Source organism: Bombus pyrosoma, linkage group LG18 (genome assembly GCF_014825855.1).
Source record: "Bombus pyrosoma isolate SC7728 linkage group LG18, ASM1482585v1, whole genome shotgun sequence".
In the NCBI taxonomy this organism is placed as follows: Eukaryota; Metazoa; Arthropoda; class Insecta; order Hymenoptera; family Apidae; genus Bombus; species Bombus pyrosoma.
Window position 1 is genome coordinate 2,278,474 of NC_057787.1, and position 23,727 is coordinate 2,302,200.

The following is a 23,727-nucleotide window of genomic DNA, read 5'->3' on the forward strand; positions in this document are numbered from 1 at the left end:
TAATAACAAACAGAATACTTTCTGGCTTTTGATCGCATACTACATAAAATACATAATACATGTCATGTATGTGTATATATGGATATATATATATTCGTATATTATTTGATTATTTAGATACAAATGATTAGAAAAATTCATATAAGATTCATGCCAAAGTTCGTACGCAAAACATACATATATGTAAATGTTCGTCATATCATAAATATTTATTATATTCATTTAATCAAATGTTTTGTTTTCATACAATTTGTTTATTATATCGCTAATGAATGTTACATTTTACAACAATTATTTCACTTTTTATCTATATGTTTTATTTTTTATCTATAATGATTCAATTTAACTATTTCGAAACACATTCTACAAATAAAATCGCGGTCCTATACACGACGTGTATATGACCACAGCCATGTACATATACTATGTATGTATACAACTGTGAGTAAAACTTTACAACGTAACCTAACCTTACTCGAATTTAATACACCTAACCTGTTTAATGTAAGATACTTTTCACGTGTACCACAATGTGGCGCTGTAATACGCACTATTTAACATATTTGACTACTATTCAGTATCATTTCAAATAAAGTAATTAAAATGCGCTAAAAAAATTACGACTTTACATAAAAGGATACCTCTAACCACAAAAATACGTCCAAATTGACATCAAAAACTGCTTAGAACAATGATAAAATTGTATTAGGAATGGCGCCAAGGTGTCGCCATTTTCATAAAACTTTACCAAGACGGTAAATCGAGAAGGCTGAGGGGAGGAACAATTCCTTAAAGTGAGTGTGTGCGCTCGAAAATTGTTGGAAAAATTGCTAAAAAGCAAGAATAATGTACTGGTCGTAAGTATAACTTTCTTCAATGTTATTTACAATCGACTTGAATCGCTTTTGGGCACAAAACACGGGGCCTATGGCATGGGACTTCCGTTTAATGAACAGGAACAGGAAGTTCCTCACAATCTGAAATGGCAAAATAAAAACATCCTGTACTGAAGAAAATTTTGAAAAATATACATGCTACGTTTCCGAACAAGTAGGCAAAAATAAATAAATCGTGTTAATTTTATCGAATTGATCTTCAAATTTTAATTTGTCGACCTACTTTCGATCCCGGCACTTCAAGGTCGAACAACACTGACGAATTACTGAATGAAAAATGGAATGGTCACAACTAGCCCTTTTTATATTAAAACAAGTCCCAATGATATCAATTGTTATGGATCGTTTGATTTTAGTGTGCATCAGAAAGAAGTGGATTGAGTTAAATATACAAAAATGCAAGCTGAAAGTATTTGCACTAATGATATTGAGGGTCTGGACTCAGACACCCTTATTCCTGTATGTATAATTTCATACAAATCTGTTTCATATAATCATTCTTTAGGCATATTGTTTCATCTGTAGATACTTCATAGGTTGAAATTCTTTCCTGTGATGTATCTCATCGAGCACGTTCTCAAGATGCCTTATCAATAGTGGAATTAGGAAAGCAGTTACTTTTTAGTGCAAAATATGGGGATACTGACAGTGTCCGAGACCTAATGTGCAGAGGTGCACCATTCACTACGGATTGGGTATATATTTTCATAATAAACTTCTACAATTAACAATTATATAGTAATTCATAATGAAATAATATTTTTTGACAGTTGGGTACAAGTGCATTACATTTTGCTGCACAAAATAATCATACAGAAACTGCTGAGGTTTTACTTAGAGCAGGAATTTCAAGAGATGCAAGAACAAAAGTGGATAGAACGCCTTTACATATGGCTGCATATGAAGGCCATCATCAAATGACACAGTTACTTCTTAATTATGGTGCAGATGTCGATAGCAGAGATATGGTAATTAACATAAAATTGTAAAAATAAACTTCGTGTATCATATATTTAATGCAAAAAAACATTTGCAGTTAAAAATGACACCTTTACATTGGGCGGTAGAAAGGGAACATGTAGAAGTAATGCATGTTTTATTAGAACATGGAGCAGATGCAAATGCAACTAGTAAATTTGACAAAACACCAATTAGTCTTGCATTAGAACATGATAGGCTAGACTTAGTAGACATATTGCAACAAGAAAGAGAAATTGTAGGTATTAGAGCACATCAACAAAATCAAGCAAATTCAGCAGAACTTGAGGTAGCAACTCATAATTTAATACAGTTAGAATCTGAAAGAGAGGAAGAACAACAAAAATTTGAACTTCCACAGCAAGACTCACAACAAAAAAAAAAGATTACACAAGGTATATCATTTGATATTTTAATTAGTAAGATTTTGAATGTCAAACTTGATTAATAGTACTACTACTTTTTATTAAACATCTAGTGCAAGTGGGAAAAAAGCCACGAATGATCTTTCAACAAATTCATGTTGGACCAAATGTTGATGTTGATCGAGAAAAAGAAATCGAAGGTGTGGGTGAAATTACTGATACAAATAATATTAATAATAGCAAGAAACGTAAAGATATTACAACTATTGGGGGAATCAACAAAAAATTTAGGTTATTAGAAGCACATGGAATCACAATGATACCTGTAGATAATGACTCATCTATTGTTGAAAATGCAATGGAAAGTGGAAGAACAGTTGTTTTAACTGGTACAAAATACTTTAATGAGATGTACATTTATATATATATAGATATACCTATTTATATTTATCGACATCGATAATTTATTTTTACAGAAGCAGGTAAACTTGCTCTAAACTTAACAAGAAATTCTTCAATAGGAATGAAACGACTTCACGTAACTGGAAAGAAAGGGACTCCTAGGAAAGTGATAGCAATTAGAGCAGATCAAATTTTAAGTCATAATACACCCACCCTCACATCCAGAGGACCCAATATATTGAAAAGATCTTCTGTGGATAATAAAGCCGGAAAATTGTTCATTTCTTCAATTTCTAGTACTACGCCTGTATCAACACTTACACAATCTAAAAACTTGATATCTCCATCAGAGGTGTGAAATCAGATATTAAATGAAAACAATCAGATTAACGCATGTTTATAACTTTTATTATATTCATGTTTAATGATTTTAACAGAGTAAAATCATTAATTCGCCCGCAAAAATGACGGAACCAATAATTTTACAATTAGACGATGATATAGAAGAAATCGTCGAAGATGATCCAACGCATGATAATGAACCAGTTATGGATATTGCGCTATTGAATAGACAATTAGCAGAAGCACGAAGACAAGCAGCTGAGTATCGTAAACGGCTTCAAAAAAAAGAGGAAGAAGCTGAAATATATAAACAGCAACTTAAAACTATTACAGCGCAAAGGGCATCCAAGTGATTTTGTATAAGTAAATATTTTATCTTAAGTTTCATTTATTGAGCCCTCCTTTATATACAAAAAATATCTTCCCTGGCTTTTGAGTTTTGTACAAGATTTCATTTGAAAATTATGCTCTAATATTTTAATATATTTTCTCATTGTCTTATCTCAAAGCATTATAGTAGTATTTATACGAGCCTCTCGTTACTAACTACTTACTTTCGTATAGATTATTTTATGAATCTACAAGATTCATTAAATCGGTATTATTAATACTCTTGATTTATATCAGAAAATTGAGTTGGCCGTATTACAGGGCATAATCCTATATTATTTAATATATGCATGCTTTTTAAAAGCTGCAAATTATATGTGTGCGTGCGGGCGTGTGTGTGCATGCGCACGCACGTGTGTATGTGAATGCGTGATTAAGTCTGATTTATACAGTACACAAATGTTTTTTAAAAATAAATGTAAATATATACAAAGCATCAATTTGCTTTCCACATAATATCTTGCAATTGATTATAATCGCTTTCATAATATAATATCACTACCTTCAAAATATTTTTTTACATTAAATTATACATTCATCACACTAATAAAAGAAACACATTATTTATTGTTTTAGCTACATTTATTACAAATTACTATTAGTAAACAGTACTTTCTTCATTCTCGAGATTACATCATTTTCCCACTAAACACATATTTCTAGGCAATATTAAGAAAATAGTATAAAAATAAATAGTACTACAATAAAATACGTTTTTAAATTGTACATGATCTATTTTATATATAGTGAATTTTTATATACATTTTAAGGTTACATAATAATTATGAAACTATTCTATAATGTCGTTAAATAATTAGAACTATATGAAAAATAAAACAAATAGGAGATTTCTATCAAAATAAAAAGTTTTATGAACAAAATTTGAAATAATGTATATTACCTATCTCTTTATATTTTCTAAAACAAAAATGCTATAAATGTTTAGTAGACAAGAAACATCGTATATATAACTTACATATATATATAAATCAGAGGAACATATTGTATTGATTAATTATAATTAATTTTCAATCAGTAAAAACGATATTTTTTATGAACAGTTTATCGAAAGCATAAAATGTGGAAAGCAAATATAAATATAAAATAGAGTTTGATTAACAAATGTATTTACATATTATTTCGATAACTACTGTTATCGTTCTGTATATTTTCGTACAAATAAGATTTCATTTCAAGTATTTTATCAGTAATTCCCAGTTAAAATATAATTCAAAATTATGAATAGTTACTTTGTTTATTTAACAGTCTATATGGTGCTATATATTTGAATGAAATCCTAAATAATTGAAACTTCTAGCTTAAGAATGGCAAATAGAAAAATGTACAGCAGACAAAAAGAAAGTAGTCCACTCAGGTACAAATGACGAAGTGTATAATGTATGAAAGAGAATTAACAAGTGTCAAATATTATTGAATCCAAAAAATTACATAATATTATGACTTTTTAATATATGTTGTAAATATAAACGTTTATATAATACAATAATGATAATAGAAGTTGTTGATGCAAAGTTGTAAACTTTCACTCGAAAATAAACATTTTATATTTCACGAATTATTCGTATTGTTATGTTATTCAATACCGAATAGATATAGTAAAAATAGTTTTATAAAACGTGATTCAATTTTTTTAACGATTCAATAAACATGGTGTATAAACATAGACGTATATATAATATATACCGAATAATTATTCAAGATATATTATACCATGCTTGTACGAATTTGATACAATTAAATTATATAAAATACGAAATGCACGTGATAACTTCGCAAAATTGTTAATCGAAGTTTTATAATTTCACAAAACAAGCATATAATCGATAATCTTGTGAAAATGTCTCCCGCGCTATCGATTTGAAAGTACTCGTGGCAGCACCGTCTACCACAAAGTTTCATATTTTAAAAACTTTGTTTATCGATCTGTTCAATGGATTTCCGTTTCACCTCCTGTTGAAAGGAACGAAACTATTGCTCGGAAATATTCTTTCATCTACAACTGGAAAAATACAATTTAAAAATAGTTGTTACGACTAAAAGGAAATTTTTACCATTTACTTGTAACATAATGGTGTCGACAAGGAGTCTTGTCCCTACGCTGCATATAGGTATACATCGCTCGTGTTTCTGACTCTCGCGATCGATCGCAGCAGTCGCACAATCTCAGCCTGCTATGAAACGTCGGCGTGTTTACTGTGTTTGATGTATAGCACCATAGAGTATAAGGCCATGTAAAAATTACAATAAACGGTGTGTCAGAATCTAAATGGAGTAGAGTACACATATTCGTGTGCAATTCGTTAAGAATCGGGTTTGTTTTGATAATTCGTTAAATCCGCGAGTGTCCACGAGAGGAATGTAATAGATAGAAAACAATAATTCCATTTTCTCTGGTTAGTCCTGATTAATCGAATCGTTACTCCCGCTATTCGAAATTATACGAAACTACGCAGAACTACGTCATTGAGCGACAGCGTCGGTCGGAGAAACCTTGAAATGTGCGTTTGACGTTCTACCGTAAACTTTTCGCGCTCTTTCAATATAATCGAATTTCAATGGTACCACCGAACAAATGGACTGTATAAATAGATAACTTATGCTTATTGGAACGGTAATCCGATACTAGACGACACGACAAGCAAATCTAATGAAGATAGAATATAAAAAAGTTTGGTTAAAGAATATAATTTCGTAGAGATGGCTTAAAGCTTGGCAGGTACTCGAGTACCGCGCCATACGCAGGTTGAGAACCCTCCAAATGTTTCGTAGCCCGGACCTGAAGGCGATGTCCAGTGCGCCGTGGTGCAAGGAAGGGGGCTGTTTTCATTGTCATTGTGGTGGTTATTATTTCTGCGCTGTTAATATACCCTGTGATTCGACAGTAACAATTCTCGCTGATAGAACAGCGAGGTACGAATAACGTTCGTCCAGGAAAGGCGATACCCCCACGATTACGTGCATCGTTATTATTGCGCCCGAAGGTGCGCGCGCGCGCGCGCGCGTGCACACATTACACATCTTGTATATACTCGGGAGACGCAACGATCTTCTTACTTGTATGTATGAGTGTGTTTGTGGTAAGCATCGTGATATGTGGAAAAGTGTAAAGTGAACGAAGAAGAGAAGGCGCGTGAGAAAGTATTCGTTTTCTTGAATGTCTGAACGATACAAAAATAGAGTGGGAGTTTAAGACAACAATACAAGTACGTGCGCGTGTGTTTTTTCTCGCTTCTGTCCTTTATCGTTTTCATTTGTCTCTGTTGGACGCGCGTGTCGTTTGTGGTTTTGATGCGGGTGTGAGTAGAGCAGGTAGAGAACAATCAAGGTAACGAAAGCAACGAAGCGGGAAGCGGTGTTCGAACGTTCTAAAACATTGATTTTCTGTCGTTTTTCTTTTTTTTAACTACGTTAACAGGTTTTTTTTTATAAACGTGCTGTGAAACAGCAGTGACGATCGAAAGTAATTTGACGAAAATGCGATACGAGTTGTTAGGTCGCCTAGCGTAGTATATCGCCTAGCGGCGACGGGCCCAGAGAGAAGCGGCGGAAAAATGGCGTCCGATAACGAAGCCTCTTGCGCGAGTGACCCAAATTTCGCGGTGATTTGTTCGTTTCTCGAGTGCTTCGGCAAGTCCTGTGGTATCGTTTATCCTGATATTGCGCGCCTTCAAGAGATGCTTGAAAACACACAGGAGGGTGAGTAACACCTGCATGCATACGTGTATGTGCAGAAAAGAGAGAGAGAATGATTGACCCGCCCCCGCGGGGCCAAAAGTCTCGCGTGTGCTATTAGTTATCTTTCGCGATTTCGCGTTTTCTTCTCAAATTTTATGCTATTTCGTATTTTTTTATAATTCTAATATTACTTTCAGATAATTATTTTATACTGAACAACCACGAGCACTAAATTTATAGTTGTTTTCATCCCCTTTTTTTCATCGGAATTCTACACATCATTCTTAAAGATCTTTGTCTTCTTATTTGTTTACTTTGTGTAGCAACAGTTAACAATAAGAGAATTTACTAATTAATTAGTAATATGCAATTGATAATTATTTATATCAAATTTATCATTTCATTTAAATAATGCTATTATTGACAGTTTAGTTCAATTTACTATCTACTGTTGTTATTTTCTCATGTGCTGCCACCTCCCTTGTTGTCAACCTCAGTTACACGTGATTACGAGTTATGAATCGTGTGTCAAATTAATGATTTGAAAATACACATTTTAATGACCCTAATACTATATGATAAAAATGATTTATGAATTACTGTTAGCCTCTTATTGGCTATGCATTTGTAAATAAAAATTTTAGGTTACTACATACAATTTTGTAATTTTATAATAATATATCTCTAATGAAAATATTTCAAAGATATTTCTTAATTTCATTTGTGCTAAAATATAAATATTTAATACTTTTTATACATGTTTTTATTTCTATTTACAATCAGTTGTTTTTTTTTAGTACCACAACAGTTGATAGATCTCCACATCAAATTATTACGAAAAACACGTAAAACAGTATCACCAGAAAAATGGGAACGTGCACTGGTTAAATTCTGTCATACATATTCTAATCAAGATGGATGGGAACTTGAACGTTTTGGTTACAAAAAAGCCCGTATTGCTGTTAAACTACGACTACTTAAAGTATAAATATAATTATTCTATTATAAATTGTAAAATGTTAGATAAAGAATGCTTATGTTCATGTTTCCAATATTATATTTATATGATCATATATGCCGATTTTCTTTACATAAATTTTTTCATTGCAGGTTCTTTTAGAAACACAGTTTGATCTAAATCAAAAGTTTAAAAATGAAGTAAATAAATTAGCAGCTAAGGAATTACGGGTAGAACCTTTAGGAAGAGATAAATCTGGTTTAGCTTATTGGTGTCAACTTGATGAAGAGTGCAATATAAGGGTTTATAAAGAAGATATAGATGAAGAAAATTGGGAACTTGTAGCTAAGTATGTGTTCAATATAAATGTGAATTTCTTTTTATTTACATTTTAAATTCTTATTTTAAAGCCTTTAAATATATTGTTAGAGATCGAGAAGGAGTAGTTAATCTTATAAATACCTTATCAAATGGAGAAATTGGAGCTATTCCAATTAATGAAGATAGTAATAGTTTAGAAATTTCTGAGAAACCTATTATTGATACGGGACAAATAACTACATCACCAAGTTTGGAGGATGAAGTTGTACAGGAAAATGGCATTCACATGGAAGGATCTGATGAAAAAGAATTAGATAAGAGTGGAGGTGAAGATTTTGAGGATGAAAGAGAACAAGATGGCAATAATGAGCCTGGTAATGCTGAGGAAGACATAGATGGTGAAGATGAATTGACAAATGATGAAAGTTCTAAACAAAATACAGAGGAAGATGATTCTCAGCAGACAATACAAAATGAGATGGTAGAATCAAATCCTGTTGAAACACCCCCTTTATTATCATCATGTCCCCTTAAAATTTTAAATGCTAAGGTTGATACATTATCAGAAAAAGAAACAGTTTCATCACAAGAGAAAGAATTAAGCACTATTAAAAAAATGATGGTTACTACTATTGTATCTAATGATACTAAACCTGTAGAAACATACAAATCTGAAGAGCATACAATAGTGAGTAATTCAAAAATTGATTCTGAAGAATCAGTGCCTCTTAAATCAATTGAAACACCTGTTATTACATCTCCTCTTAAGTTGGTAAATGTTTCCGAAATGAAACAAATACACGAAGAAAAAGTAATTACTGGAATAACACATACATTGAATATAACAAAGAAATACGAAGATTCAGCAGATCAAGTTATGAAATCACTAGACAAGTTATCTAATAAGAATAGTTTTCTTTTTACTTCTGCTGATATGCCAACAACTCATAATAAATTGTCTGTAAAGCCAATAGATCAACTGGCTGCGAACCTTGTGAGGATGCAATCTGAAAAACTTGAAAAGCCAAGTGGAGCAAAATCATTAGAGAAAATTGCTGAAAACTTAGCGCGATCGGGAAGTATTGTGGGAAATATAATAAATGGAGATGATGATAGAATACCACAAGATTTTTGTGCAAGAAGTCAGATAGATAAAGTGAATTCACTTAGAGAACATAGAGGTATGGATTTGTCGACATCACCAAGAGGATGGGAGAACACGAACGAGCAAAACAGGCCAATGGATTTCTCCGGAATCGATTTATCTAGTCGAAAATTTAACAAAACTATCGATTTACCTTCTGCCGGATATAGGGCGCAAGATTTTCAACATAGAGAAATGGACCTCAGTACGAAGAAGATAAACAAACCGGAAGTTACAAATTTACCGTATGATGCTCGGACTGTGATGATGCGTAATCATAGCATGGTAGCAGATTTAAGTAAACGACAAATGTCATTTCCTGGTTACGATATGTCTCCTGCTTCATATCATAATGCTTCGAGAATATCTAATAAAGAAGATCACAGATTACCAAATTATACCATACTTCCAGATCCGAGTAAAATTACGGCTCTAAGAATGAATCCAACACCGGTAAAACGTCCATTAGAAGGAGATGATATGCAACAAGACATATTAAAGAGAATAAGAGCAGATGTAATACCAATTAGAAGTTCCATGGATAAGAGGTCAATAATGAGTAGTAATTGGAGAGATGAAATTGGTGAAACCATTGAGGAACCAATGATAATGATTCAAGGTGAAGGATCTGGTAGTGATTGTGATGCAGTTAATCCTGCTCTTGGAGAAGCTGTAGAAGAGCCCATAATTTTTTTTTATGGAGAAGGATCTGGTGAAGAGTGTCAGACAGGTAATCCTGGTGAGGATGCATCAACTGACAATAAAGAAAGCAACGAATCAAAAAACGAAGCTGATTCTGCTACTTCTTCTCTATTGCCGAGTAAAAATTTAGACGAAGATAGCCTTATACACGAAGTATCTACCGGATCTCTAATAACAAGTAAAAATGCCATAAAATTAAACAGAAATTATCCGCAATCGAGTATTAATATAAGAAGTAATCGGCAAACTGTAGGTTCAACACAAGAGAAGTCCAAGTTCAAACCATCATTGGGCATTCAAATAATACCAAAAAATTCTAACAGTTCTGTAAAAAGGATATCGAGATGGGATGTTGGAAAACCGGAAGAAAAACCAGAATGTGACAGTAGTATCATATCAAATGAAGAAGACATATCACAGAAAAGAAATGAAATTGAATGTGAAAATTCCTCTAATAAAAATCAAGATGTTAAGATAGATGGAAATTCTGTAAGTAGTGAAAATTCAACTTCACAAAAGAGAAATGTAGAAGCCGAAAATTCACAGGACACAGAAGGAAATTCCTTGAGACAAAAACTAAGTCCTGTTTCTCAAGATTCCATGCAGTGTGATTCGTCTATTTCGTTATGTCAAGCAGATACGTCAGAAACGCTTGAATTTTATCCAGAAATTACACCCACAACTCAGTCAATAAGTAATAAAGATTCTACTGAGAATGTTTGTGATTCCGACAGTATAACTTCACACGAGACGAATACTGCAGAAAAAGTAGATAATGAATGCAAACCAGCAGCTGCATCACCACCAAGATTTTTTTTTGGTCCTAATTGCATTTCATACACTTCCAGAGCAGAAGTATTTGAGTCACCATCTGATCATACAGTTTCAACAACTATAGAATCTAAATCTGATACACTGCAATATGAATGTGTTTCTTCTTCCAAACCAGCGGAAGATATAATTACTTCTTATACGTCAGACGATTTTGGCGTAACCCAAATGAATAATAACTCGTTAAAAATAAATTCGTATGCACCTACAAGTAATAGTCCACTTCGTGAAGATGATAATAAGAATAAAATAGAAAAGGTTGGAGAATCAACTAATATATGGGAAGAAACAGTTCCTTTGAAATATTCTATAGATGGAGGATGTTGTGCAATGCAAAAGACAGAAATAGATTTGTCTAGTTCTGAATCAAAAGAAGAAAATTTTAAATCTGTTGTACAGGATTCTATTACTAGTAGTGAAAATACAAAAAACGAGTATACAAAATCTGAAGAAACAGAAATATCAGGCATAATTTCACAACCTCACAGTACGAATGATACAAATATACAAGATGCAAATATAAAGCTTGAGAATGCAATTGTAACACCATCTACAGTACAGTTCGACTCAGATATTGAATCTATGCAATTTGAGATATCAACAGCAGAAAGTAATACATTAGAAGAACAAGTAGGAAGTCAGAATAAAATATCAGATTTACAAAATGACACTGATGAAACTGTAAAAACTCCAATTCTTTGTTCTAAAGGTGAAGCTGATTGCAAATCATCTGATATATCAACACTTAAAAAAAGTGAGTTAGAAACAGATACAACATTTGTTAATAATTCATGTTCATCTTTTGCTCAAAATTCAGAATTAGGTTGTACAAGCAAGGAAGAATTTTCCACCTATCAAGAAGTAGATAGTTTAGCAGAAAAAAAAATGGAACATGTATCTGAGAAAGAATTTGACTTATCTGTTGAAAGTTCTAAACAAAATGACAAAAATGATAATATCCCAGAATTTCATAATCAAGAAAAGCAATTAATAAACCCTGATAATGAAAATATGAAAATTTTGACTGATTCTGATGTACATTTGGCGCATAATTGCATTAAAAATAGTAAAAAAATAGAAATTTCAGAACAAAATGAAATTTCAGTTAATTCATTTATCAAAAATTCTGTGCCTGATGTTAATACCAAATTAGATTTAACAGACAATTTTACTGTTACTAGTTCGGAATTAATTGAACAATGTAATAAAGATTCGCTAGTTCCTACAATAAGTAGCTCAGATGGTAATTGCACTCACAAGACTTCGATTCACGAAAGCGCTAAAGTGCATTCGGATTCTGAGAAATTTTCCTTTAAAGATGAATGTTCTATTTACAATGTATTAGCAGAGACAGTACCTGATACAAATAATTTTAAACCATCTAAATCTGATGCAGTTGAAGCTGAAGGAGAAATAATTGTATCTAATATAGTTGACATTGAAACATTAGAAAACCGAAGTTCCTGTGTTGATCAAGATTCAAATAAAGATATGACTATTGATGATAAATTGTCAAAGTCTGATAATAAACCTTTTAAACTAAATGAAGAAAAAGAATGTTTTGATGACAACTTATCATATGGAGATACACGTAGTATTTCGTTGGAATTATGTTCATCTTCTGATGAAACAAATAAATTTGGTACTGTTGTTGAAATGGAAAAAACAGAGGACGTCAATGATGTAGACATTCAGCAAAAATCTGATACCATGATAGAGCCTATAATTTCAGAAGATGAAAAGATGATTGAACAGGATGAAAAAAGTAATATAAATCAATGTGATTATATTATAAAACATATTGAAGACAGTAATGTAAAAAATGAAGAGTTAAATTCTACAAATAATACTATAGAAAATGCAAATAATACTCAGCAAGAATATATTATTGACAAATCAAAGACAGAGGAACCAAAATTGAATCAAATAGACATAAATCCTGCGAATTTGCAAGAACCAGACAAAATGAAACAGTCTTTAGTCGCAAATTATGAGAGCAGTGACTCCAATGATGACAGTAATGATGCTTTTGAGAACCCTCAAAGAAAAACAATTGAAAATAAAAATAACTTGTTTACAGATTTAGAAGAAGAAACAATGATTAGTAACGAACAAAAAATAAAACAAACAGTTCAAAAATTAATTACAAAGGATGAAGAATTGTCTGAAGAATTACAGAATGCAGTTACTAATAAAAAAGGAAGAGAATTAGTGTCAGAAAATAGTTTTAAAAAGATGGAAAACGAAGAAGCTGAATATAAAGAGGTGAAGATAATTAACAATGAAATAATTGAAGAAGAATATAACTGTATTATTAGTCAATTTCATTTAAATGAAAAATTAATTATAAATGAGAAAAAAGATATTAATATTTCAGAAAGTAATAGTGCAGAATTAATAAAAGCGGAGGTTTCACCAATCGTTTCTGAAAGTGAGCCAGTGAATAAAGAAAATATAAATTTAGCATTAACTAAAACAAACAACGTAATAGGCGAAATAAGTGAAAATGATGGTTTAGTTTCAGACAAGATCATGAATACGATTTCTGAAGGAAGAAATGATTCTGAAACAATAAATTCTATAAACATAATTCAAACTCACAAACAAACAAATGAAGACATTGAATTTAATGATGTTGACAAAGAAATATCATGTGAAGGCTTGAAAGAGCAATGTGTAAAACCTATGGAAGAAAAATTAATAACGAGTTTTGATAATGATATCAAATTTATTAAAAATAAAGAAGTTGGACACGTTACAGAAGAATTTTCAATCATAGAATCATATAATAAATTGACAGAATTTTCAGGATTTAGTAATAAAGACAATAAATTTGCTACACATTTACATGATGAAGGAGATTTCAATAAAGATATGTCTGAAAATGATATAACCATTCATTCTGTACAAAATATTTTACCACTTGATAAATTTGACAATACATCCTCAGGTATAGATAAATCAGAAATATATGAAAATAATATTTCAACTATACCAGAAGATTTCAAATCTACGGATAACTTACAGTTTGTAAATTTTATATCTGAAAAATCAGAGAATTTGAGTGTTACAGATAACCATGAGAAGCATAACGAATCATTTCATGTTATAAATAAAAGTACAGAATCCCTTCCTGAAAATACTGTCTCTAGTTTAAATGATAAATCAACAGTTTTTAATACCCAAGAAACTACATCAGAATCAGTGACGATCATAAACGATGTTAAGAAGGCAACTAGTAAGAGATTGAGCGATGTTTCTGATATTCAAGATGTTCCTCCATTAAAATCTAAATCTCCATATAGAGAATCCAATGAACAAATACTAGAAGACTTAACAAATTCTAAAGTACAATTGGGTCAAAATTTGGATAATTTTAAACAAGTAGAAATTGATGAAAATAAAATAAGTGGGGATATAGTATCTAATAGTACCATAAAACATTTAGAAAAACATGAATACAGCACAATATCGAATACAGCGGACATCGTGTTGAACAAAGTTGGGCAGGAACATAATGACGAAAATGACGAGAAAAAAGGGAGCTCAGAAATTCAAAGTATCGAAGTGAAAACAGTCTCTGTATCATCTGACGATTCAATGGAAGTAGACAATGAAAATTTATTCAGTACAGTTCCCGAGGAAATGGATCCTTTAGCATGTACTGACGATGATACATTTAAAAAATTAGACGATAACGAGCAGAGTGATATCTCTGCTCCAAAAATAGGCTTACGGGTTAAACCCGTATCTGAACTCGTTTATGATGGATGGAAACTGGATTCCACTGAATCACCAAGAGTATCCCGTAAGCGACGTAATAGTTTCCATGAATCAAATTCTGAAGCTATAATTCCAAAACAAAATGATGAAGAAATAATAGGAGGTAAAAGAATAAAATTACGTGCGAAACGAATACCTGATAAGCAATTGCGAAAGTCTGTGGAGGAAAATCGCGTTGTAACAATAAGTTCAGAAGACGAGGCTGTAAAATGTAGTCCTGAAAAGTCAGAAGATCAAGAAGTTAAGGATGTCAGCGATGACCAAAGTACTACTCATTCGGTTGCAATTGGAAGGAAAACAAGAGGACGTCCTAGAGGAAGACGAAGGCGTTATAGAGGAAGTGGACGTTCAGCTCGACCAAAACATTCTGAATTTCAGGGTATTCAAACTTCTGAGGTATCATCTGAGATCCATCTTGATGAAACACCAAGCAATAACGATTCTCTGAATATGACACCAATTTCACAGAAAAAACGAAAGAAAAGTAAGTTTTTATTTCTCCTTTCATATGTTTATATATTTCGCAGATAACATACAATTTACTATCTAGAAAAATATTGTTCATAGGAAAAATGGTGTTGGGCCTAGAGGTAGGTAGAGATATTGTTCCTGAAACACAAACAGGATTAACTCAAGATGAAACACCTGTAAGGCAGTCTAGAAGAATAGCACAATTAAAAATTAAAGAAGAAGCAGATAGACGAAGGATTGAGGAAGAGACTTCAAATGAAAGAAAAGACAAAAAAGATTCAGTGGAAAGAAAGAAGCGGAAGAAACCAAAGGTATATATTTTTATTTTGCTTAATTGTACAGTTGATATTAACATATTATATAATTATCGTAATTTTAGCCTGAAAGCGAAGAGGAAATCGCAATAAAAGAAATAGAGAAAGAAAAGAAATCTAAAAAGAAACGTAGAAAAAGGAAAAAGAAGAAAATGTCTGCTAAATTTAACGAAGCAAATCCATGGCAAAGTTCTTCAGGTTCTAGTAGTGATGATGAAAATGAGAATGATGAAGAAGAGGATGAAGAAGAAGAAATTGAAAGTGAAGGATCTCTGCTTTTTAAAAGCGATCATGAGTTTTCGCCCGAAAGTGATCTTGAAAAAGATCAAGAATCAGAGCCATTAAGAAGGGCAAGGACTGCGCAAAAAGGTATTACATGATTATTTACAAACTTAAAAAAAACACTACATTGTACTTTGATATATCAACATTGTTTAATTATAGCTCAAAGTGATGTTGAAGAAGCAGATGATGAGTATGCTTGTCAAAAATGTGGTAAGGCAGATCATCCAGAATGGATACTTTTATGTGATTCTTGTGATAAAGGGTGGCACTGTTCTTGCTTGAGACCTGCTCTCATGTTAATACCAGAGGGTGATTGGTTCTGTCCTCCATGTCAGCACGTAAGCTTTGAATCTCAGCATACTTGTTGAATAAGCTATTTACTTAAAAAAAATTGTGTCATAAATTAATACTTTATTTTAGAACTTGCTAGTGATTAAATTAAGAGAAAGCTTAAAAATGTATGATCAATTGACGAAAAGACATGAAAATGAAGTTTTAAGAAAGAAGAGACTAGCATTTGTTGGTATAAGTCTAGATAATGTTCTTCACAAAAATGAGTCACAACGTCATCAGAAAGGTTCAAAAGCCTCTAGCCAAGAATCTGATAATGGTAATCTTTTGCCTTCTTGCTACTCATTTTTGTTATCTTGAATTAATATCTTGTATCTTTTATAGAATCTTCATCAGCATCATCTTCGACAAGTACAGAAACATCTAGTAGTGAAGAAAGTGAACCTGTATATCAGTTACGTGAAAGACGATCCGCTAACAAATATAAATTTAATGACTATGATGCCATGATCAATGCTGCAATCCAAGACGAAGTGGAAGCAGTTCAGGGAGCCGGAAATCAAGGAAGAGGAAAAGACATTGCAACTATAGTAAATGCGGAAAAAGAAGAAGCGCAAGTAAAAAAAGCTAATATTACATATTTTTACTTAATTTTATGTTATGTTAAATTTTTCAATAAAAATTTGCTTCTAGCTGCATTTTAAGAATGAAGTATTAAACATTGAAGAAGCTCCAGAAGGCAAAGATGACATTGACAAAAAATCAGAAAAAGAGAGCGATGAAGAGTATAAGATGGAATGTGAGGATGGTATTGATGAGGAAGAAGAAGAACAACACAAAGGAGCAGTAAAGAAATTCTTGTCGCGTAAGAAACATCGTAAACTGAATAGTCTTGATATAAGCAGCGAAGATGATCCTGAAAGTGACGAAGATTTTAAAGGTACGAGTTCTGAAGAGGAAGAAGATTTTGATGACCATATAACATCTTCTGATGAAAGTACTTTTGCTGACGTAAAACGACGTAGTAGAAAAGGAGACTCGCGGTCCGTACGACGAAGCACTAGAGCTAGAACTACGCGTTACGAAGACTTTAGTAAGTATACTGAATCAATTCTTTGACTAGTATTAGAATAGATATTATTATATGAGGTAAGAAAAAATTGTAATAATAAACCTTTTGTAGTAAATGACGACAGTGAAGAAAGCGATAGACCAAAAAGAAAAAAATCTCGGTCTACATGGGATTCAGATAACGAAGATAGTGATAATTCATGGCGACAGAGGAAAAAAAAGTAAGATACTATTGTTTTATCCTATATTATTATTACTAAATAGTAAATTTATGATTAGTTCATTCTTTGTTCAATTCTTAAATTGTTTCACTCTTAAATTTTCTTTTAGAAGTAGGAACGTATCGACATCTAGGTATAAAACATTGCCGAAGACGAAAAATAGAAAGAAAAAGAAGAGAAAACGTATAATCGAATCTGACAACCAAAGCGAAACGGAAGAGTCAAATGACGAATCAAAAATCGAAATGTCGTGTGAGATACAACCACAATTAGAAAACAACGAATCTATAATGTCTGATGTATTAGATGTCAAACTTGATAATTTAAATGAAAATAATGAAGACAAACATATTAACCAGATAAAAGATATAAAACTACCAGAAATAAACTCGGAAATATCTGGTATACCTGCCACTCTACCACTCGAAGAAATAACGCAACAAAAAAAGAAGAAGGTAAGATTATAGATATAATCTATTTGAAATAATTGTATTTCATCGTTTTTTTAATATACATGTCCTTCCTTCATTTATCACAGGATAATGTAATAAGAACAAAGAAGACACCAACAATTCGAAGAAAAGTATGTTAAATTTATCTTATTCTACTTACTTTAATATATAATAACAAACTTTTAATTTAAACTTAATTATATTTTTAGATTATATACGGTGGTCTTCCGGATGAAAATAAACCAGAAGAAGAAGAAATATTAAGTAGACGAACTCGCGGTAAAAAGATTAATTATCAAGAGGAAATGGCATCAGATAGCGAAGAGGTAATACATAATGTTATATAACATAGGAGTTTAGAAATAAAAGAATGTAATATTATAGGAGCTAAAAAAGGCATTAAGAAAAACGGGAGAAAGTGAAGATGAATTTGTCGTAAATGAGGGCGAAGATTTAAATGAAGATGCAGAGAAAGATTCAGATTCAGGTAAATTGAGAAAAAAGCATATTAATGTTAAGAATATAAACGTAAAAATATTATGAATTAACATATAATATCACCTTATAGGTGATATTTATAATCCAAAAAAAGATGGTCATAAATTTAAAACTAAATCGCCAAAAAATAGAAAACCTAGGAAAAGCAAGAGTCCCGGTGGTAAACGGAAAATGTTAAACGATGGAACGCCAAAACAAAGAAAAAAACCTGGTCCTAAACCTGGAAGTAAAAACAAGTCACGTAAACAAAACTTTTTGCTCAGTTCTGTTATCCAAAGAAGAGATGATCAAGATGGCGAGAAAGATATCATGGCGAATGTCATAGATAATCCTATGGGAGAGATAGATACGAAACTTGATGATAATCTTTCGGAAAATGTAGGTTTAACCAGTACGGCTATGTCGGTAGCAGGTTCTTTCACCGGAGATGTGCCAGAAGGTTCCTTAACGGGACTTGGAGCAGGTGAACTAGCTGACTTAGATGACGAACAATTAGAACAAATGATGATGGAGGATGAAGAATACGGCAGACGACAGTTAGAACTTGCAGCTATCGAAATAGCAAAAAAGAAGAAGAAAGAAGAACGAGAAGCAAAAAAATTAGAAAAGGCGCGTTTAAAAGCATTAGAGATATTGGCAGCTGAGAGGCAACGAGACCCTAACGCGCCAGAGGGAACTGATGGAGATGTACCAAAGAAGAAAAAGAGAGGCCGCCGGAGTAAAGCCGAAATTCTTGCAGAACAAATGCGCAGAGATGGGGCTCCAAATTTAAACACCACTGTTTTATCTGCCAGCGTGCCACAAAACTTGGTAACTACCATACCATCTAATATCACTCCCAATATGTCAGCGATTATGACTCCTGATGCGGAAAGAACAGGCGATGGACACATTCCTATGATGACGGGACCAGATGGACAACTTTTTAATCCCGATGGATCGCCTATGAAACCTAAAAGAAGGGGACGTGGTAAGGGTAAAAAAACTCTTGCGCTGGAAGCAGCTAGAGCTGCGGAAGCAGCGGCAAAAGCTGCTGCTGAGGCTGGTTTAATTGGAATGGGCACTGATTCTAATTCGGAGATGAAACCTGGTGAAATCCCGAATGTACTTCCTACACCAGGTAGTAGCACCTCTGGTTCCGCTCCGTCCACACCACCTGCTGGCGTTGTTACAACACAAGGACCACCTTCTTCGCAAACTCCGACTTCACAGTCTGTTTATCCGTCGTTACCACCTAATCAACAGTCTTCCGTTATCACCAGGATGCTTCAATCTCAACCTGTATCAAGTAGTCCACAATCGTTCTCCGCTGCAGCTGCAGCAATGGGACACAAATACTTCGGTGGACCAAATGCTGGAGGTCAAATAATGGGCGGACCTAGGACAGGTTACGAAATGCAACCACGTGGAAGAATACCTTCTCCGTATAGACAAGCGGGACAATCTTCTATACCACCTCATTTTGCTACTGTAAGATCAGGAACTCCGCCAATGAGAATGAGGGTACCTGGTTCGCAAATATATCATACGCCGCATCATCCAATGGATCCTTCTCCATCAGGTGGTGGACCGATATCAATCAACAATCGAGATCGTAGTTCTCCACTTGGCCCTGGACCTGCAATGATTCCACCAGCTGCCGGAAGTCCTCTAGCAAAAGGTGGTCCTACACCTCCTCCACCTCCTCCTTATGTCAGAGGGGCACCTCCTATGTCCAGGTTTGCAGATAATCCAATGGGTCCTAGACATCAAATGCCGCCTTTCACCAATGCATCACCAGTTAATCATAATATGCAACAACCATCACCGCCTCCTAATCGACCACCTGGTAATTTTTCACCGTATCATCCTCCCCCTCCTCCTAATTATCATTATGGTGCCTATCCACCACCACCGCCGATGTCCACAGCAGATGATGCAGCCGCATATCAAGGATCTCCGTATCCCGCGGATCACTTTTCATCTCCTGCGGATAATCAACCACCCATTCAAGCCCCGCCTCCCCCTCAGCCTCCACCACAACAACAAGCGCATGCAAACGATGCTGGTACTGGAAACAAACAGTACGATGAAGAAGGTTCTGGAGAATTTGGCGGTTTAGTATCATACTTCAGTAGCCAGAGAGAAGATGATCTTGATTCGTAGCATGAGTGAGATCTTGGCCAACCCTGAAACTTTATATAGGGTGCATTAAACAATGGTGTTTTAACGGTCAGGTAAGATCGCAACTTTTGCTCGAGAGGGACAAGTACAAGAGAAACATAAGAAAAGCTAGCAAGATGTAATGTAATCATAAATACAAAAAAAAAGTAGATATACATTTATATCTACTTTATATATATTATACATATATGTGTTGGGGCATTGGAATGTTTGAAATAATGATGAAAGAAAGAGTATTTGCATAACATATGATGATGTACGTTCTAACATTATTTTATACACATATTGTACTGTTTTAAAATGTAAGGAAAAAGGCGTAGAATTAGAATTGTCTTCCTCTTTGACCTCTTAAGCAAACAGTTGTTCAAAACATTTATACTTTCGAAATAGAAAGAAAAAAAGAAAGCCACCAAAACCAAATCCGAGGTTGGCCAAGCGAGAATAAGGAAAAAAATATTAATCACTAACAATGGAGCCTATTTCCTAAAAGTTGTAAGCTTTTTGTAATTAGTTCAAGTTTGATTAAATTTATATGAAGCAAACGAGACCAGCCGCTAGTAGCAACGGAAGTTGCGTGTTGCTAGAGAAAGGATTATACAAAGATCTGACCAGAATTTTAACTAAACATCCATTAGTATTTACACATGAAATTTGTGCACAGTTACTTCCGAATCCATTGTAGATGTGTAGATGTCCTCTCCCAGATAAACGTTTGCTGTTGAAAAAGTCGATCTTAGTAGCAATCAGGAGAAAAATTAACAAATTCGGACTATGCGCCGTTGTTACATGTATATATGTAAATACAATAAGTCCTTTAGATTATATTATATGTATTATATATACACAGTCACGCAGAATACTATAAAATGAATTAGTGCAAAGGGCACAAATGTAATATTTAAATTAAAACGAAAGGAACGGCATCCGATTATAATAAATTAACAAATGGTGTGAAGACTACTACTATAATTATTTATAAAGAAAAATTAAGAATTTATGATAGGTAGTATGTATATTGTATTTTACAAATTTTACTTGATAATTATAATAAAAGAGTAAAACATTTGGATATAGTTATATTAGAGAACAGGAGGCTGCTAAGTCCAATTCTAAGAAAGTGAGAGAAAAGAAATTTAACGAAACTGACGTTAAGCGTGTGTAGATAATCGGGGAAATAACTTAACGGAAGAAATTTTTATTTTATTATGGAGTGCAATTAAAAGTACATATAAATACGTTTATATGTAACCATATATGTGTGAATATGACTTTTTTTTTTTAGTACGTTCAACATTGTTGACAAAGACTAAAATGGTTTTCTTGTTTCTTATTTTTTCTACATCCGCTCTTTTTCCCGAAAATCTTTTTAAGATATATTTCAAGCTTTTTTAAAAAAAAAGAATATATATATAAATAAAAATATATATATACACACAATAATAATAATAACATGTAAAAAACTAATAAAAAAAAGGAATGTTTCGTACTATTAGAAATCATTATGAACTAGACCCAAATTTAAAGCTGTTCGTACCTGCAGCGCAGCTTTGAGAAAACTATTCGTTGAATTCACTTCTTAGATAAATATTCGAAGAATATTGCTTTGATCGAGAAATGAATACAAACGAAATTAATTGGATTAAGTGATTCACTGAACAGATACGATTACGTGCAAAAAAGATGATAAAAATAATAATCAGGATATAAAATATTTTTTAACATTCATTTTTCATTTTACATACAACAGCCTCCTGCTCTTTGATTGATCCGCAAAGCTGATAGTGTCTTTGCGTCACAAAGAATCATCATGTATCTGTTTAGTTATCACAAGTACGTGCATACCTAATATAAATAGAAGTTATATAAATAAAAAAAGGAAATCATTATCTTAGGATTAGCTGCTTGGGATAGTTTCCTTTACTTCGTCGAACGTTTAACAACCGAATTTGAACGATTATATACACACATTACAACACGCCGTATATTGTAATAGAGAGTTTACTACCGATAATTTTATGATTTTTACATCTATACGATATATTTCAGTTGTATATTGTTTAATGTACAATCTACTGTCTTCTTTAAATATAACATGTGTCTTCGGACCATTCGTTCTTAGGGTGCGCTTCAAGGAAAATGCGAATATGTAATGTAAGTTCTCTCACAAATGCTCGAATGGTTATTGATACCATACAAAGCATTCATTGTATTGTAAAATATTATTGGAGATTTAATTTTTCATAATACAATGATCATGCGTATTTATATTAAAGAAAAAGAAAAAAGATTGAAGCTTTTCAATATGTCCGAAGACTTGTTTTTTATCCTTTAAACAAAAAATTGAAACAGAGGGAAAGTGAAATGAATTTTTTTAAAAGATATGTATATATATATTCATATACATTTGTATTGCTTTTATGCATGGCATGTCCGCATTTAGAGAAATTCTTATAGCTCGTATAAGATATATTTATGATAATACAATGATTCGATCTCAAAACTGGATAAACGTATTAAACGTGGTTCATACAACTTAAAAAGAGGTACTTCATTTTCATATATGTACCAAACTTTTTCGCATTTATAAATGTTTCCTTGAAACGTAAACGAACGAAGTGTCTTATCGAGACAACAGTAAATGTGGTGCAGTTTAGCTTTTCTTTTTCGTAAGGGTCTAGACCAAACGCAATTATTATTATATTACATGTTGTAGCCTAAATACATTTTGTAATAAAATTCAATATATTGAATATCAGAAAACGTTTTTTCTTTTTTTTCCGTGCGCTAAATTTTAATGCATTTCATAGAAAAACAATTTATTTACTTGTTTTCAATCATATTGTTCTATAATAATACAAAATGTTAATATTATAAATATACACATATTATAAGTTAATTATTTATTTTAATACAAAAGTCAAGATGTGTGTTATATACTAATTTAATATGTCAATTATTCCTTCATTTAAAATGAAAACAATAATATTGCAACATTGCATATAATCTCTATTTCATACAATGCCCTGAAATATATATATATATATATATATATATACACAATTTATGTATATGATATATATAAATATATTTTGTTCTTTTTATAATTATTTTAAGAAATATAAGTATAAAGTGCATGTGTGTAATTTTCGTACA

The 23,727-nt window shown here is 32.4% G+C and overlaps 2 protein-coding genes across 6 annotated transcripts; both read left to right on the forward strand.

Annotated features, from left to right (window-relative positions):
• The first annotated feature begins 511 nt into the window (after positions 1-511).
• LOC122577345 (ankyrin-2) lies at positions 512-4,158 on the forward strand. 5 transcript variants are annotated; one of them, XM_043748633.1, is made up of 8 exons: positions 512-857; positions 1,253-1,355; positions 1,433-1,591; positions 1,667-1,864; positions 1,933-2,269; positions 2,353-2,628; positions 2,716-2,993; positions 3,079-4,158. In XM_043748633.1, the coding sequence occupies exons 2-8, from the start codon at positions 1,293-1,295 to the stop codon at positions 3,334-3,336; spliced, it is 1,569 nt and encodes a 522-aa protein (XP_043604568.1). In that variant the 5' UTR covers positions 512-857; positions 1,253-1,292; the 3' UTR covers positions 3,337-4,158. The 5 variants fall into 5 exon arrangements, with proteins under 5 accessions (XP_043604568.1, XP_043604571.1, XP_043604572.1 ...); XM_043748636.1 differs by lacking the exon at positions 512-857 and adding an exon at positions 877-1,050 and having other exon boundaries at positions 1,141-1,355; XM_043748637.1 differs by lacking the exon at positions 512-857 and adding an exon at positions 877-1,050.
• A 1,372-nt stretch (positions 4,159-5,530) lies between these two features.
• LOC122577343 (titin homolog) lies at positions 5,531-23,334 on the forward strand. Its single transcript, XM_043748629.1, has 17 exons — positions 5,531-6,719; positions 6,810-7,090; positions 7,867-8,051; positions 8,180-8,376; positions 8,457-15,292; positions 15,376-15,590; positions 15,659-15,962; positions 16,038-16,216; positions 16,299-16,488; positions 16,554-16,786; positions 16,863-17,262; positions 17,353-17,461; positions 17,571-17,916; positions 18,000-18,044; positions 18,123-18,239; positions 18,298-18,400; positions 18,482-23,334. Exons 2-17 carry the CDS (start codon positions 6,946-6,948, stop codon positions 20,554-20,556), a joined length of 11,679 nt encoding a protein of 3,892 aa, XP_043604564.1. The 5' UTR covers positions 5,531-6,719; positions 6,810-6,945; the 3' UTR covers positions 20,557-23,334.
• Positions 23,335-23,727: the final 393 nt, after the last annotated feature.

Bases quoted from the DNA above. Each gene is read 5' to 3' on its own strand.
- LOC122577345 (XM_043748633.1), top strand. From the start codon at position 1,293: ATGCAAGCTGAAAGTATTTGCACTAATGATATTGAGGGTCTGGACTCA. The intron at 2,270-2,352 runs GTATATCATTTG...TTAAACATCTAG, and splicing joins AAAAAAAAAGATTACACAAG to TGCAAGTGGGAAAAAAGCCA. The intron at 2,994-3,078 runs GTGTGAAATCAG...TGATTTTAACAG, and splicing joins ACTTGATATCTCCATCAGAG to AGTAAAATCATTAATTCGCC.
- LOC122577343 (XM_043748629.1), top strand. From the start codon at position 6,946: ATGGCGTCCGATAACGAAGCCTCTTGCGCGAGTGACCCAAATTTCGCG. The intron at 15,963-16,037 runs GTATTACATGAT...GTTTAATTATAG, and splicing joins GGCAAGGACTGCGCAAAAAG to CTCAAAGTGATGTTGAAGAA. The intron at 18,240-18,297 runs GTAATACATAAT...GTAATATTATAG, and splicing joins TGGCATCAGATAGCGAAGAG to GAGCTAAAAAAGGCATTAAG.